This window comes from Pseudonaja textilis, chromosome 5 (genome assembly GCF_049901715.1).
Source record: "Pseudonaja textilis isolate UNSWEBS1 chromosome 5, rPseTex1.2, whole genome shotgun sequence".
NCBI lineage: Eukaryota > Metazoa > Chordata > Lepidosauria > Squamata > Elapidae > Pseudonaja > Pseudonaja textilis.
In genome coordinates, this window is record NC_141994.1 from 71,526,546 (window position 1) to 71,543,076 (window position 16,531).

At 44.9% G+C, this 16,531-nt stretch overlaps 1 protein-coding gene across 1 annotated transcript in view; it reads right to left on the minus strand.

Moving 5' to 3' along the window:
• PLXNA4 (plexin A4) overlaps nt 1-16,531 on the minus strand; it is a 546,538-nt gene that overhangs the window by 54,229 nt on the left and 475,778 nt on the right. The window contains exon 24 of the mRNA XM_087935355.1: nt 7,571-7,717. Within this exon, the coding sequence (XP_087791481.1) occupies nt 7,571-7,717 (147 nt within the window). The remainder of the gene's footprint in view (nt 1-7,570; nt 7,718-16,531) is intronic.

Here is a 16,531-nt window from a genome sequence, read left to right on the forward strand (position 1 = left end):
AGGGCTGGAGGTTTGATCTGTTCTGGACCTGCAATGGCTGGCTCCTGACGGATCTCCCCACAGTCACTTCCACCAACCGAACCCCATCAGAGATGACAGACTCCAAAGTAAGCAGGTCAGTACTCGGAGCCCGACACCAGCCACATCTTACACCACAACAATTTCACACACAAGTGGTCCTTCCATCTGCTCTCTGAGTACAAAAACTATAAAGCCATAGTAAGGCCACACCTAGAGTACTGCATCCAGTTTTGGTCACCACACTATAAAAAAAAGAGGTTGAGACTCTAGAAAAAGTACAGAGAAGAGCAACCAGGATAATGACACTAAAACATACGATGAATGGTTGCAAGAACTGGGCATGGCTGGTCTAGGGAAGAGAAGGACCAGGGGAGACAGGATAGCAGTCTTCCAGTATTTGAGGGGCTGCCACAGAGAGGAGGAAGGGGTCAAGCTATTCTCCAAGCAGGTATTCAGTTGGTTCTGACCAGTTCTGGAGGACCAGTAGTGGAAATTTTGAGTAGTTTGGAGAACCAGCAAATCGCACCTCTGAAATGGCCCAGCCCACATCTATTCTCTGCTTCTCACTGAGTCCCAGCTGATCGGCTGGATCTTCTTTGATTGCCCTGCACAGGAGAATGGAGCTGGAAAGCAGGTTAGTGGGATGGGGGAGGGAATGGGGATTTTACAGTATCCTTCCCCTGCCACGCCCACCAAGCCACACCAACAAAGCCACGCCTACAGAACCGGTAGTAAAAAAAATTGAATCCCACCACTGTCTCCAAGGCACCCGAAGGCCAGACAAGGAATAATGGATGGAAACTGAACAAGGAGAGATTCAACCTGAAATTTGGAGGAATTTCCTGACAGTGAGAATAATCAACCAATGGAACAAAAGTTGCCCTCGGAAGTGGTTGGAGCTGCATCACTTGAGTCTTTCAAGAAGAAATTGGACTGGCACCTGTCAGAAATGGTGTAGGGTCTCCTGTTTGGGGTGGTGGTGGACTAGATGACCTATAAGGTCCCTTCCAACTCTGATTATCCGTTATCTGTTAACTCCCATTTCTGCTGTTTACTTGAGGGAAGACGCCATCTAGAATACTTATGGGCAATCTCGTGATCTCTACGTTTTCCGGAGAGATTTTGTCAGCTGGAATCCTTCTCCTGATTATCCAATTCTATCAATCCTGGTCTGTCAAGGACATCTAGCTTGCCACCAGCCCCTTCACAAGACTCTAGCTGTTCTACACATTTGTTGAAGGGGGACCGCGGTTCACGAGATCTTTTGCCTCTTGATACAACACGCCAGTCAGTAAAAGAGATATCACATTGAGGGATTTATTGCCACCCTAGAACTAATGCAACGCCTTCTCCCCGGGACAGAGTATCAAACTCCTTAACAATAACAAAACAATCTAGGTTCTGCCAAGTTCACTGCAAAGAAAAGAGGATTATATTAGAGAACCTTGAAAACTGAGTACATGTGTTCTGTAGCCCTTATTTGATCAGCGGTGTGTTAAGATAGATCCTCCACAATGCCTTTGATCTCTTTTCAGGTGCTCGCTTTTGATTTAAGGGGAAGCTGGCTAGCAGTTATGAGACAGGAAAGGAAAATTCCTGCATTTTGTGTTTCTGCGGTGTTTTGCAAATGTCCCGTTCTTTATTCCCAGGCTTGGAAAATTCCATTACCTTGAGATTTGTGAGCTCAAATCCCTCAAGTCTTTGAGGGGAGAAAGAGAAAAGGGAAGAGGAAGAGGAGGTTACTACACTAATAATTTCTTCAGAAATAGGTTGGAAAGAATCTGAGAATTCAAAACAAAGTATTATTCTGCACTGCCTAGTTATGGTTTGTGGAAGGGAGGGAGGGAGGGGAGAAGGAGAGGGAGGGAGGGAGAGAAAGAGAGAGAAAGAGAGAAAGTGAGAGGAGGGACAGAAAGAGAGAGGGAGGGGAGAGGGAGGGGGGGAGGGAGGCAGATAGAGAGAAAGGGAAAGGGAAGAGAGGGAGAGAGAGAAAGAGAGAGAGGGAGAGAGAAGAGAGAGGGAGGGAAAGAGAAAGAGGGGAGAGGGAGAGAGAGGGAGAGAGGGAGGGGGGAGAGAGTGATATATATATGTATGTATGTATGTATGTATGTATGTATGTGTATATATATATATATATATATATATATATGTATATGTATATGTATATGTATATGTATATGTATATGTATATGTATATATAGTTTTCTTAAGTTTTGCGGCTACTTATATGTATGGCATTCAGCTTTGTTCGGGTATTTTCCCAGGTCATTATAGTTGTGCTTTTAAAGTTGTAACAACGTTTGGCAGAATCTCATCTGCCATCATCAGGCTTCTGTATTGATTTCGGCAGATGAGATTCTGCCGAAACGTTGCTACAACTTTAAAGCACAACTATAATGACGAGGAAAATACCGAACAAACTGAATCTATATCTATCTATCTATCTATCTATCTATCTATCTATCTATCTATCTTCGTAGATTTTCACGGGTACAGGTATATAGGTGTGTTCGGGTCTTTTCCCGTGTAAGATTAAGAGTATCTTGGCCAAGATACCGTTAATCTTATACAGGAAAAGACCCCAACACACCTAGACCTGCACACATACACACACAATATAGCAATATATGTATTGCTATGCTATGCTATGCTATGCTATGCTATGCTATGCTATGCTATGCTATGCTATGCTATGCTATGCTATGCTGGGGGAATTCTCTATTCTCTGCCTCCCATTGAGTCCCAGCTGATCGGCTAGCTCTTTGGTTGCCCTGCACAGGAGAACGGAGCTGGAAAGCAGGTTAGTGGGGTGGGGGAGGGAATGGGGATTTTGCAGTAACCTTCCCCTGCCACAGCCCACCAAGCCACGCCCACCAAGTCATGCCACACCTACCAAGCCACGCCCACAGAACCAGTAGTAAAAAAAAAAATGGAATCTCACCACTTATAATGGAACCTTTTCGTGAGGATTGTGGGTCATGACGCAACCACGTCTCATTAACTGAACACCGCAATCATAAAATGAACCCATCGTTAGCCATGGGCATTTATTTGGCCCCAAATTGGAAGTAAATGCTGGTTTTTTTTTTTGGCAAAAACATTGTAAATTGTGGTCACCCAACTAGAGGATGCTGCAAACTGATGCAAATAGAGAGCGTTCAGTGGCCAAGCACTCGAAATGGGAGTCATGTGACTGTGGGACAGGAAAGAGAATCTTTTGGGGGAGTCTGTTATAGCTTCAAACGGTCGCTAAGCAACCGCTTGTCAGTGGAGGCCTAGCTGTACAGTCAAGAAGGTACGATCGTGATCATGTGATTGATGCTAAGCCCATTTTTTTTTAACCTGCGTCACGGCAACAGTGAAAACGGGGCGGGGCCTCTGGTCACATGGCGAGAGATGCCATCTTGACTTTTTTGACCACCCACCGGGGTTGTTTTGTTTGTTCTATCATGCAATGAATGTCTTCCAAGGAATTTTTAAAAAAGCCCTGGAAGAATGCAGCATGGAAAACACCAGAAAGCCATGGAACCTTCTCCTCCTCCTCCTCCTCCTCCTCCTCTTAATCTTATGATTGGAATTGCTGTTCCAGGGGAGGAAAATCCACATCGGTGTCTGGGTCGTTCCCTCCCCCCCTTTCCTCCGCGGCTCCCAAAGAATGGGGCTAAAGGAAAATGCTTTCTTCATCCGCTTTCTTTCTGCCTTTAATCTCCCCAGTGAAATGGATCTCAATATATCTGCTAAGATTCCTATCAGGATAGATTTGCCTGCTCTTGAGATGTTAAGAGGCAAAGCTGATTAACATCAAACGCGCCTGAGTGAAAGAGGGAAGCTTATAGCTGAGGAGAAATGGAACCATCAGCCAAAAGAGCTTTCTTCTTCCTTTCCTTTCCTTTCTCCTCCCTTCTTCCTTTCTTTTCCTTCCTTTTCTTTTTCTTCCCTTTCCTTTCTCCTCCCTTCTTCCTTTCCTTTCCTTTTTCCTCCCTTCTTCCTTTCTTTTCCTTCCTTTTCTTTTTCCATCTCTTCTCCCTTCCCTTTCCTTTTCTCTTTCCCTTTCCTTTTTCCTCCCTTCTTCCTTTCTTTTCCTTCCTTTTCTTTTTCCATCTCTTCTCCCTTTCCTTTCCTTTTCTCTTTCCTTCCCTTCTCCTCCCTTCTTCCTTTCCTTTCCTTTTTCCTCCCTTCTTCCTTTCTTTTCCTTCCTTTTCTTTTTCCATCTCTTCTCCCTTTCCTTTCCTTTTCTCTTTCCTTCCCTTCTCCTCCCTTCTTCCTTTCCTTTCCTTTTTCCTCCCTTCTTCCTTTCCTTTCCTTTTTCCTCCCTTCTTCCTTTCCTTTCCTTCCTTTTCTTTTTCCATCTCTTCTCCCTTTCCTTTCCTTTTCTCTTTCCCTCCCTTCTCCTCCCTTCTTCCTTTCCTTTCCTTTTTCCTCCCTTCTTCCTTTCTTTTCCTTCCTTTTCTTTTTCCATCTCTTCTCCCTTTCCTTTCCTTTTCTCTTTCCTTCCCTTCTCCTCCCTTCTTCCTTTCCTTTCCTTTTTCCTCCCTTCTTCCTTTCTTTTCCTTCCTTTTCTTTTTCCATCTCTTCTCCCTTCCCTTTCCTTTTCTCTTCCCTTCTCCTCCCTTCTTCCTTTCCTTTCCTTTTTCCTCCTTCTTCCTTTCTTTTCCTTCCTTTTCTTTTCCATCTCTTCTCCCTTTCCTTTCCTTTTCTCTTTCCTTCCCTTCTCCTCCCTTCTTCCTTTCCTTTCCTTTTTCCTCCCTTCTTCCTTTCTTTTCCTTCCTTTTCTTTTTTCCATCTCTTCTCCCTTTCCTTTCCTTTTCTCTTTCCCTCCCTTCTCCTCCTTCTTCCTTTCCTTCCTTTCCTTTTTCCTCCCTTCTTCCTTTCTTTTCCTTCCTTTTCTTTTTTCCATCTCTTCTCCCTTTCCTTTCCTTTTCTCTTTCCTTCCCTTCTCCTCCCTTCTTCCTTTCCTTTCCTTTTTCCTCCCTTCTTCCTTTCTTTTCCTTCCTTTTCTTTTTCCATCTCTTCTCCTTTTCCTTCCTTTTCTTTTTCCATCTCTTCTCCCTTCCCTTTCCTTTTCTCTTTCCCTTTCCTTTCTCCTCCCTTCTTCCTTTCCTTTCCTTTTTCCTCCCTTCTTCCTTCCCTTTCCTTCCCTTCCTTTTTCCATCTCTTCTCCCTTTCCTTTCCTTTTCTCTTTCCCTCCCATCTCCTCCCTTCTTCCTTTCCTTTCCTTTTTCCTCCCTTCTTCCTTCCCTTTCCTTCCCTTCCTTTTTCCATCTCTTCTCCCTTTCCTTTCCTTTTCTCTTTGCCTCCCTTCTTCCTTTTCTTCCCTTCCCCTCTTCTTTTCCCTTTCCGTGTTTCCCTCCTCCCTTCTATTTCTCCCTGTCTCTTTCCTTCTTTCCTTTCTCCATTTCTCCCTCCCTCTTTGCTCTGCACTAAACTTTGATATCAATACTGTAGAAGAATCCTCTTTATTGGCCAAGTGTGATTGGACACACAAGGAATTCATCTCTGGTGCACAAGCTCTAGTGAGCATACCAACAACGGAGTAATAAAATCATAAGATACGAATAGCAGAAAGTAGTGGAAAGATGAGAAGAATAACAGTAAAACAGCCTTATTATATAGCTAAATATCCTTAGACATAAGACAGTACTGTGAGAGCTAGGTGCTTAGCAGAATGATGGCACGAGGGATAAAAAACTGTCTTTGTGTCTAGTTGTTTTGGCATGCAATGCTCCATAGCGTCATTTTGAGGGTAGAAATTGAAACAGTTTATGTCCAGGATGTGAGGGGTCTGTAGATATTTTCTCAGCCCTTTTCTCTTTCTGACGCCCACAGTATAAAACTCCTCAAAGGGAGGCAGACAGCTCCACTTGTGGGAGCATCAACATCATGGGTGCTGGTGTGCACACATGTACACAAACACACACATGTGCTTTCCCCTCTGACAAAATCATCCCCTCTTTCCCCCCCGAGAAAGTTGGGGAACCCGGGAAGGTCTGTGTTAGGGTGTAGGTATATTATATAGCATATCTATATGTGTGTTATGTATGTGTGTGCTTTGGAGAGCAGGCAACAGAATTTTCATTTTTAACATGTGCCAGAGTGCCCACAGGGGAAAAAATGACAATAAAAGTTTTCTCTTCTCTTCTCTTCTCTTCTCTTCTCTTCTCTTCTCTTCTCTTCTCTTCCATCTTCTCTTCTCTTCTCTTCCCTTCTCTTCTCTTCTATTCCATATTCTCTTCTCTTCTCTTCTCTTCTCTTCTCTTCTCTTCTCTTCTCTTCTCTTCTCTTCTCTTCTCTTCTCTTCTCTTCCATGTTCTCTCTTCTCTTCTCTTCCCTTCTCTTCTCTTCTATTCCATATTCTCTTCTCTTCTCTTCTCTTCTCTTCTCTTCTCTTCTCTTCTCTTCTCTTCTCTTCCGTATTCTCTTCTCTTCTCTTCCCTTCTCTTCTCTTCTATTCCATATTCTCTTCTCTTCTCTTCTCTTCTCTTCTCTTCTCTTCTCTTCTCTTCTCTTCTCTTCTCTTCTCTTCTCTCTCCCCCTCTCTCTTCTCTTCTCTCCTCTCCTCCCTCCCTTCTCCTCCCCTCCCTTCCTATTTATCTTACCTTACCTTACCTTACCTTACCCTACCCTACCTTATCTTATCATCTTTCAGTAAACAACACAGGTAGTCCTGGACTTACGATCATTCGTTTAGTGATTGTTCAAAGATACGAGTGGCAAAATATCAGCATGTTCACAGGAACCTTCATTTTGCAGCCTGGCCTCAAAAGATTTACTTAAAAAAATTATCTATTTAATAGTTTCTCCCTCAAAAACACTGTGCTCTATACAATCCCACAAAAACGGAAGATTTTTCTTAAGATTTTTATCCAACGGTCCAGTTACACATTTCTTGATTTACAACCTCGATTTACAATCACGAATTTTGTGTCCATTACCACAGCATTGAAATAAGTGACTTATGGCCAGTTTTCACTCTTACAATTATCCCCCCAGGGTCACGTGTCAAAATTTAAGCACCGGGCAACTGGCATGTATTTAAGACAATCAATTGGGGGAAATTTATGACACTTAATTCGGGGGAAATTTATGATAATTAATTCGGGGGAAATTTATGATAATTAATTCAGGGAAATTTATGACAATTAATTCGGAGAAATTTATGACAACTAATTCGGGGAAAACTGCCATCTGTCAGAAATGGCGTAGGGTCTGCTTGGGCGGGGGGGTTGGACTAGATGACCTACAAGGTCCCTTCCAACCTCTGTTAATCTGTACCTGTATCTGGATGAGGGCCATCTAGTTGACATCAAAGGGCAACATTTTTGTGCTGCAAGTCTATTGCATGACCATCTTATTTTCTTGCAAACTCAAATTGTTTTCTATCTATCTATCTATCTATCTATCTATCTATCTATCTATCTATCTATCTATCCATCCATCCATCCATCCATCCATCCATCTCTGTTTCCTTTGGGTCCCAAGCGGAACGCTGTCTCCCTCCCCCTTTCCTGGGCCCTGATAATCTCCTTTTTCAGGCACCCCCATCGCTCACCAGGGTCTTGTAGTCGATCTGTTGCCGGATGAGTTTGTCTTCACTCAAGGAATAGCGGGCTTCTCCCGTGATGGCGTCAATGGGACCTTTCTCCATTTGCTGTTTGATGGCGCAGAAGAGGGAAAAGAGGGGCTCGCCAGCACATTCCTGCAACAAGGAAAAGAAGAAGAAGAAGAAGAAGATGATGAGGGCAAGACTGGAGAGAAAACTGCTGGGAATCATCCTTCTGTGAGGTCCTTGGGGCTCTCTGAGCGGGCTTGTCGTCTTGCAAACATTTCATCACCCAGCTAGGCAACATCATCAGTGCTAGAACGGGGTGGGGTTTTTTCTCTCTGTGTTTATATACAAGGGTCAGTGTTGGTGAGAGGGATCTCGGTGGTTCAAATGATTAGGTTCTTGTTTACTGTTTGATGATTTGTCTTAGTTGGTCGTTCCTTGACTGGGGCATTGTTTACCGTTTGTTTGTCTGGTATCAACCCCTGCTTCTCTGGGTGCTCATTTCTGTCGAGGAGGTTTTTTTTTTTTTTTGTTAAAGTCTTTTTGCTTCCTTTTTTGCTTTTTAAATTGTCTGCTTTGAGGCACCTCTTCTCTTTGAGACACTTCCTTGACAGCAAGTAAACCCCAAATAAGCAGGGATCGACACCAAGATTAACACCAGGCCGACCACCAAGTAGCAAACAACAGCTTAACCAAGGAACCACCGAGAAAACGCCACCAAAACTGACAGGGCAAGTCATTTGTAGAGAGTAAACCCCACTCCCTTCTGGCACTGATGATGTTACCTAGGCTGGTAGTGAGACGTCTGCAAGAAAACAACCAAGCTCAGAAAGCACCAAGGATGACCACCTCCTCCTCCTCCTCCTCCTCCTTAGAAGAAGCTTGTGCTGTATATAGACAGAGAGCAAACTCACTCCCTTCTAACACTGATGGTGTTACCTAGGCTGGTAGTGAGACGTCTGCAAGAAAGCAACCAAGCTCAGAGAACACCAAGGACCCCACAGCTCAACCCTGAACTACATCCTTCCTCAGAGCATCCCAGCAGCTGTTCTCGGCTGTTAAGGTATTGAGTTTTAAGAGCTGACCAGCTGCTGTAAGGCTGATGCAATAAGGATCAATCAGCATTTTTTTTTTAGATTTTTATTTTATTTGGTTTGTCAATCACAAGATAATAGGTATAAGTTAAAACATAGTTATGAATACATGGATACATATAAGAAAATAAAAAGAAACAATAGGACAGGGACGGTAGGCACGTTGGTGCGCTTATGCACTCCCCCTACGGACCTCTTAGGAAAGGGGCGAGGTCAATAGTAGAAAGTCTAAGGTTAAAAGTTTGGGGGTTTGGGGAAGAAATCACAGAGTCAGGTAGAGGATTCCAGACATTGACCACTCTGTTGCTGAAGTCGTATTTCCTGCAATCAAGCTTGGTGCGGTTAACCTTGAGTTTGTATCTATTGTGTGCTCTTGTGTTGTTATGGTTGAAGCTGAAGTATTCATTGACAGGTAAGTGATTGCAATGCATGATTTTTATATCCTATACTTAGATCGGACTGAAGGCGGCGTAGTTCTAGGTTTTCTAGGTCTAGAATTTCGAGTCTGGTGGCATAAGGTATTCTGCAAAGAGTAGAGGAGTGGAGAACTCTTCTTGTGAAATCTTTCTGGACTTTCTCAACTGTATTAATATCAGATACGTAATGTGGGTTCCAGACGGATGAGCTGTATTCGAGTATTGGTCTAGCAAATGTTTTGTATGCTCTAGTTAGTAGTATTGGGTATTGCGATTTTAAGACTAGCCCGCCAGCCAGCTGATTTTTGGGTATCTGCCGTGCATGCACGTGTGTGTGTGTGCACACAGGGATGTCATGCGCACATTGCATTATGGATGCAGGCACGCATGTGCACATGCACACACTCACACTGTCGGCACACGACGACAAAAAGGTCAGCCATCCCTGGCGTAGGGTCTCCTGCTTGAGCAGAGGGCTGGACTAGAAGACCTCCAAGGTCCCTTCCAGATCTATTCTGAACTGAACTGAGATTACATCACAGAAAATGCTGACTCCCACCGTCTTCCCGATCGAGCTTTCTTTCTGAACCCTTGACTGACAGACTCTCAGTCTGATTGTCAATCATTTTCTCCAATCAATCTCCATCAGTTGTTTTCTGTTTGATCCTCCATCAATTGTTTTCGGCGGGATTCTCCATCGAGCAGAAAACAATGCACCCTAATTAAAGCACAACCAAAAAGGAAAATACACCCTGGCCAATATTGGGCGAGGCGAGCTAATAACGGAGAACACACACACTAGCACTGATGATGTTGCCTAGTTGGGTAATGAAATGTCTTCCAAGAAAGCTGCCGAGTCAGAGAGCACCCCACTCCCCTCTAGCGTTGATGGTGTTACCTAGTTGGGGAATGAAATGCCTGCAAGCGGACAACCAAGGGTGGAGTGCACCAAGGTCTCCACATATCTTCTCCAGCAGACAACACTGAGATGAACACCAGACAAACAACGGAGCAGAAAACAAGACCGAAATCAAGTCACTACCTAGGAGAAAACCGTATCCCAACTAACACCGACGGAGCAAGCTGTTTCATGCAGAGGAAGTGACGGTGTTACCTAGCTGGGTAACAAAATGTCTACACGCAAACCGTCAAGGGAAGAGTGCAGTAAGAACTCCACATAATCTTCTCCAGCAGCCAATGCTCAGATAAACAGGGATTAACACCAGACAAACAAACAATCAGATAAAAATACCCCAATTTAGGAACTTCTTAGGGAAAAAACCACTCCCACCAACACTGGCAGGGCAAACTTACCAAATTTGCAGATGATACTAAGCTGGCAGGAATAGCTAACACCCAAGAAGATAGGCTCAAGATCCAGATGGATCTTGACAGACTAGAACACTGGGCCCTATCTAACAAAATGAAATTCAGTATAGAGAAAAGTAAAGTCCTACACTTAGGCAAGAAAAACCCAAAGGACACATATAGACTGGGTGAAACCAGGCTCAATAGCAGGAACTGGGAGAGGGATCGTGGAGTCTTAGTGGACAACCAGCTACATAGGAGCTGGCAGTGTGCAGGAGCAGCCCAAAAAGCCAACGCAATCCTAAATTGCATTAACAGAGGGATATAATAGAGATCAAGGGAAGTACTAATACCCACTCTATAAAGCCTTAGTAAGACCACAGCTAGAGTCCTGCATCCAGTTTTGGTCACCACATTATAAAAAAGATGTTGAGACAATGGCTGGCGCGTGACGGATCTCCCCACAGTCACCTCCACCAACCGAGCCCCATCAGAGATGATGAACTCCAAAATAAGCAGGTCAGTACTCGGAGCCCGACAGCAGCCACATCTTACACCACAACAATTTCACACACAAGTGGTCCTTCCATCTGCTCTCTGAGTACAAAAACTAAAAAGCCTCAGTAAGGCCACACCTAGAGTACTGCATGCAGTTTTGGTCACCACACTGTAAAAAAAGAGGTTGAGACTCTAGAAAAAGTGCAGAGAAGAGCAACCAGGATGATGACACTAAAACATACGATGAACGGTTGCAGGAACTGGCCCTGGCTAGTCTAGGGAAGAGAAGGACCAGGGGAGACAGGATAGAAGTCTTCCAATATTTGAGGGGCTGCCACAGAGAGGAGAAAGGGATCAAGCTATTCTCCAAAGCAGCTGAAGCCAGACAAGGAATAATGGATGGAAACTGAACAAGGAGAGATTCAACCTGGAAACAAGGAGAAACTTTCTAACAGCGAGAACAATCAACCCATGGAACAGAAGTTGCTTTCGGAAGTTGTGGGAGCACCATCACTTGAGATCTTCAAGAAGAGATTGGACTCTCTCTCTCTTTCTCTCCCTCTCTCTCTCTCCCTCTCTCTTTTCAACTGTCCTCCCTGCCATGGCCAACATCCCACTTTCTAGACTGCAAGGATTTACTTAGAGAGCAAAGGATTCATTCTGAAGTGCAAAATCTGCTGGAAACTAACCAGGTTTCTATCAGAAATGCTGAGCCCTGAACGCCGAACCCAAACCCTGCAGGCTGAATTTATGGATTCCCTCCACCCCACCCCACCTCCCAAATTTTCTATTCTCATCTCATAGAGTGTGTATCCCTCTCTTCAACCCACAATCCTGGCTCCGGTCCCCCAGGACTTCCCTCCCGAATCCGTCAGCATCATTTCCAATTTTGTCCTTGGCGAATCCGGAGAGCTCCTGGTCAGAAGCAAAAGAAAAGGGGTGTGTTGTGTGTTTTGTGTGTGTGTGTGTGTGTTTTCTTTCTCTGCAGCATCTGCCCGTCACTTAATTAGCTTATCTCCAGGCCGCATATGGCTTCCTTGTGGCTTATCAGCCTGCATTTTCGGACAAAGGAAGACAAAAAAAGGGGAAAGACAGCCTGTGACGAGAGCAGGGTTTTCCCAGGGTCCCCTCCCCTTCTGTCTCCCCCTCCCCGACAATTTCAGCCCAAAATGGGGAATCTGATAGCGGGATCCAGCGACTGACCTCTCAGGTTCCTTTGCAAAAACTTTCTTTTTTTCTGGCTGTGAGAAAGTCACGGGAAACCAGAGAAGGGTTAATGGGTAGTTTAACACAGGGGTCTCCAACCTTGGCAGCTTTAAGACTTGGATTCAACTCCCAGAATTCCTCAGCCAGCAAAACAGCTGGCTGAGGAATTCTGGGAGTTGAAGGCCAGAAACCAGAGAAGGGTTAATGGGTAGTTTAACACAGGGTCTCCAACCTTGGCAGCTTTAAGACTTGTGGACTTCAACTCCCAGAATTCCTCAGCCAGCAAAACAGCTGGCTGAGGAATTCTGGGAGTTGAAGGCCAGAAACCAGAGAAGGGTTAATGGGTAGTTTAACACAGGGTCTCCAACCTTGGCAGCTTTAAGATTAGGTCAACTCCCAGATTCCTCAGCCAGCAAAACAGCTGGCTGAGGAATTCTGGGAGTTGAAGGCGAAACCAGAGAAGGGTTAATGGGTAGTTTAACACAGGTCTCACCTGGCAGCTTTAAGACTTGTGATTCACTCCCAGATTCCTCAGCCAGCTTTGCTGGCTGAGGAATTCTGGGAGTTGAAGTCCACAAGTCTTAAAGCTGCCAAGATTGAAGACCCCTGGTTAACAGATTGCACAACTTTGACAAGGCTCATTCTTATCAGAGACAATTAGTTTGAAGCAGCCTTTTAACCGGTGAAGGAACTGGATTCAGAAAGAATCATTGAAAGATTTTGCGATCACCACCGTTTTGCGTTGGCTTCCTCGGAACAAGGTTTAGGTCGGAACAGGAAGTAACTCATGACAGGTTTTCACACTGACGACCGATGTAGCCTCCTGGGGGTCACGTAACAGTGAATCAGATCCTTGGCAACTGGTTCTTATCGATGACGGCCGCAGTGACCTTCTGACAAGCGAAGTCAGGAGGGAAACCAGATTCGCTTAACAACCGTGCTCCCCGCTTAACAACCGCACGTGATTCACTTGACAACGGTGGCAAGGAAGGTCATAGAGTGGAGCAACACTGACGCAACAGCTGTCTTGCTCAGCGATGGAAGTGTGGGGCTCACTTGTGGTCGTAAGTCGAAGACTACCTGTACTGTCATCCTTCAAGGCACCTTTGAATTCTTCCTAAGTTATCCTGGGAGAGTTTAACCCTGTTGTTCTGGCCTGTCGGCCGCCCGAACCCTCCAGCGGCCGAATCAGAGGATATCATGCCCCTGTTGGAATCTGATTCCGAGGACGAAGGTGAGCAGCCGACAGGGACTGGGAATGTGGCTCCAGTGGCTGTGGAGGAAACTGGGGAAGGGCAAAGTCTGGCTGATCAGAGCAGGGGAGAGGTAGAGCAAGGGAGAGGGAGTTCAGAAGAAGACCCAGGGCCACCCTCTCTTCATCCTAGGGCATGCAGAGAGGAACAGAAAAGGGAGCAATGTGGGTTGTGTGGCTTACGGAGGAGGAACGGGCCCTGATTCCCTTCATCAGCTGCAGCTGGGAAAACAGGATTTTAAAAGGGCGTTTGCGCACAGCACCTTGCTGGAAGCAAAGGGTGCATTATCTTTGTTTGTCAAGTCTTATCTGGCTTCTGGCATCCTCTCAATTGAGTGTGTTTCATTATCTTTTGGAAGTCTGCAATTCTTTATCCTGCCCCGTCTCGTTAATTGCTGCAGCGTGGTTTGTGTTGGTTTTTATCTATAATCTATATGTACTTTGGGTTCGGATGGAATTTCTTCCCTTTAAAAACTATTCTTGGGAGAGTTTTTTTTCTCCAGCCGGTGATAGCTGGACACTGGGGGTCAAGTTGGAGGAATTCAAGGCACTTTACCTACTTTTGTGACTTTTGCGCCACACCCTGGATCATCACAGAGGAGGAGGAGGAGGCGTGGGAGTCAGGGTCAGCATCAGGGCAACCTGGGAGCTCCGAGGGGGAAGAGGGAAAGGAGCTGGCAGAGAAAGAGAGACAGAGGTGGAGCTTGGGCTGTCCGTCCGCCCTCAGATGGAGAGTCAACAGCTCTCAGGTCTGGAGGTGGCTGATGAAGAAGAGGAGGAACACCTGGGTCCAGTGCCTGACGTGTAGATGTGCAGAAGGGAGAGGAGAGGAGAGCAGTGGAAATCTATGGGCCGGTCCTTGGACAAAAGAACCATTGCTGCTTATGAAACCCCACCCTAGCTCTGGGGATAAAAGGCAGGAGGCAGAGATGATGTGGCAGATGACTATTTATTTTCCAATAAAATGGACTTGTCAGCCCAAGAGTGAAACTTTTTGTCGTGGCTGCTGGCCCTCCTGGGTCAGAACCTGTATGTAACAGTGGACTGAGATTGAGGGCACTGCGTTACAAGGACTAGAGATAAACCACCATTGCTCGGCCTGGCACACAAGCCAGTTTTTCTCAACCTTAGCGACTTTGAGATCGGTGGACTTCAACTCCCAGAGTTCTCTGGCTGGGGAATCCTGGGAGTTGAGGTCCACCCATCTCAAAGTTCCTAACGTTGCGAAACGCAGCTATAGTTCCAACACATCTATAAATGTCTATGGATTCTGTATCCTTCTCTCTGACTTGATTAGTACACCTGTATGTGTGTTTGTGTCCTGCAGAAAAATGTGTGCATATATCCTGTTGCAGATAAAGTACAACCTACCCCAAAAGTAAGTCCTAGCTTGATTTTTTTTACACGTATGCCCAAAATAAGCCCTACCTCCAAAGTAAGCCCTAATTAAGATCCTGCCCACCCCAGAGTGAACAGGTAAAAATTAAGCTAGGGTTGGGATTAGGGGGGGTGAAGCTGCCCTACTACTTACCTTTGGACAGGTGTAGCCAGGCCTCGCACACCTTGACACCTGCCTTGCCAGGCCATTTTTTTCTGCCACCAGCAAGGCTGGCAAGGCTTTCCTGAAGGCCTCTGTAACTGAGAACAAAGCTCTGGATCGATCCAGAGCTCTGTTATTGGTTGCAGAGGCCTTCAGGAAAGCCTTGAAAGAAGTTCCTGAGGCCCTTGACAGCGAAAAGGAGGCCGGGATGACGCACACAGGTGAGGTTAGTCAGTGGATGTCATCTTCTGAAAATAAGACCTGGTGCCTTTGGGGGCGGGGGGGGGGCAAAAAATATAAGACAGGGTCTTATTTTCGGGGAAACATGGTGTACCCACATGTGGGCGTAGGTGGGATCAATCCCAATGGTGAATGATATTTTGTATGGAATCAATCATCCATCAGTCAACCAAACCCCCAACCAAACCCCCATTAATCAAGTCCAAAATTAAAATAAATAAATAAACAAGAAAGAAAGAAAGAAAGAAAGAAAGAAAGAAAGAAAGAAAGAAAGAAAGAAAGAAAGAAAGAAAGAAAGAAAGAAAGAAAGAAAGAAAATAAAATAAAATAAAAATGCCTCAGAGAGCAAGAAATCTCATTAACATTTTGGGACCTGAACTTACAATACTATAAAATTATGATTCATCACCAACCTATATTTATATGGATCTGTCTAATTGCGCAGAAGACATACGATAGATAGGCTTTATCTACGTTTTAAATTTTGTTGGGACGCACGGAATATTTTTTTTACGGGGGGTGGGGATACGCTGGTAATAAATCAGGATGAAAATTGACGGTGATGAAAAATAAACGTGGGGGAAAAAATGTCAATTTCCGTGCACTCGAAAAAAAAAATCCCGAGAAGTCCATGCTGCATTTTTAGCCACATATAAATTGCAACGTAATTCATTAAGCAAATGAATCTCTGCCTAACCTTGATTTATTAAGCCTTAACATTATTCTCCTAAGTGTTAAGGCCTTTTATTAGCCTTTGGAGGGTTTTTTTTCCTGGAGGTTCGCTGAGCACGCTCGAAGTATTTTTTAAAACTGTCTAAGCCAAATCAAATCAAATCAAATCAAATCAAAGTCAACAAATACAGAACAACAGAGTTGGAAGGGACCTCAAAGATCATCTAGTCTGCTCAAGCAGCAGATATACGATGCCATTCGGATGAATTGCTGTCCAATCTCTTCTTAAGATGTTTAAATTCACTTTTTGGGGGCACGTGGGCTGAATATCCTGCCCTAGATTTGGATACCAATCTAGATTTTTGTATTGTCGGAAGCAACCAAGTGGAGTCAAAAAAATATGGCGACAGCAGCTTCACCCAGGGGTGGGATTCTACCAGTTCTCAGCTGTTCGCTAGAACCGGTTGTTAACATTCTAAGCAGTTCAGAGAACCGGTGGTTAGAAGAAATTACTGGCCTAATCCTGTAAGGAAGGCAGGAAGGAAACATTCTGGTGTTGCTTACAGAAACTGCCTCTCAGTTAACCCTGATTACATTCTTGGCAGGACTAGACTTCCTGTCTCAGGAACGTCTCTGGAGTTTTTTCCCCTCCTTTGCTGGTACTTTGCTTGTGTGGAGTGACCATTCAAAGTCACAATGGCACTGAAAAAAGTGACTTATGACCATTTTCACATTTAC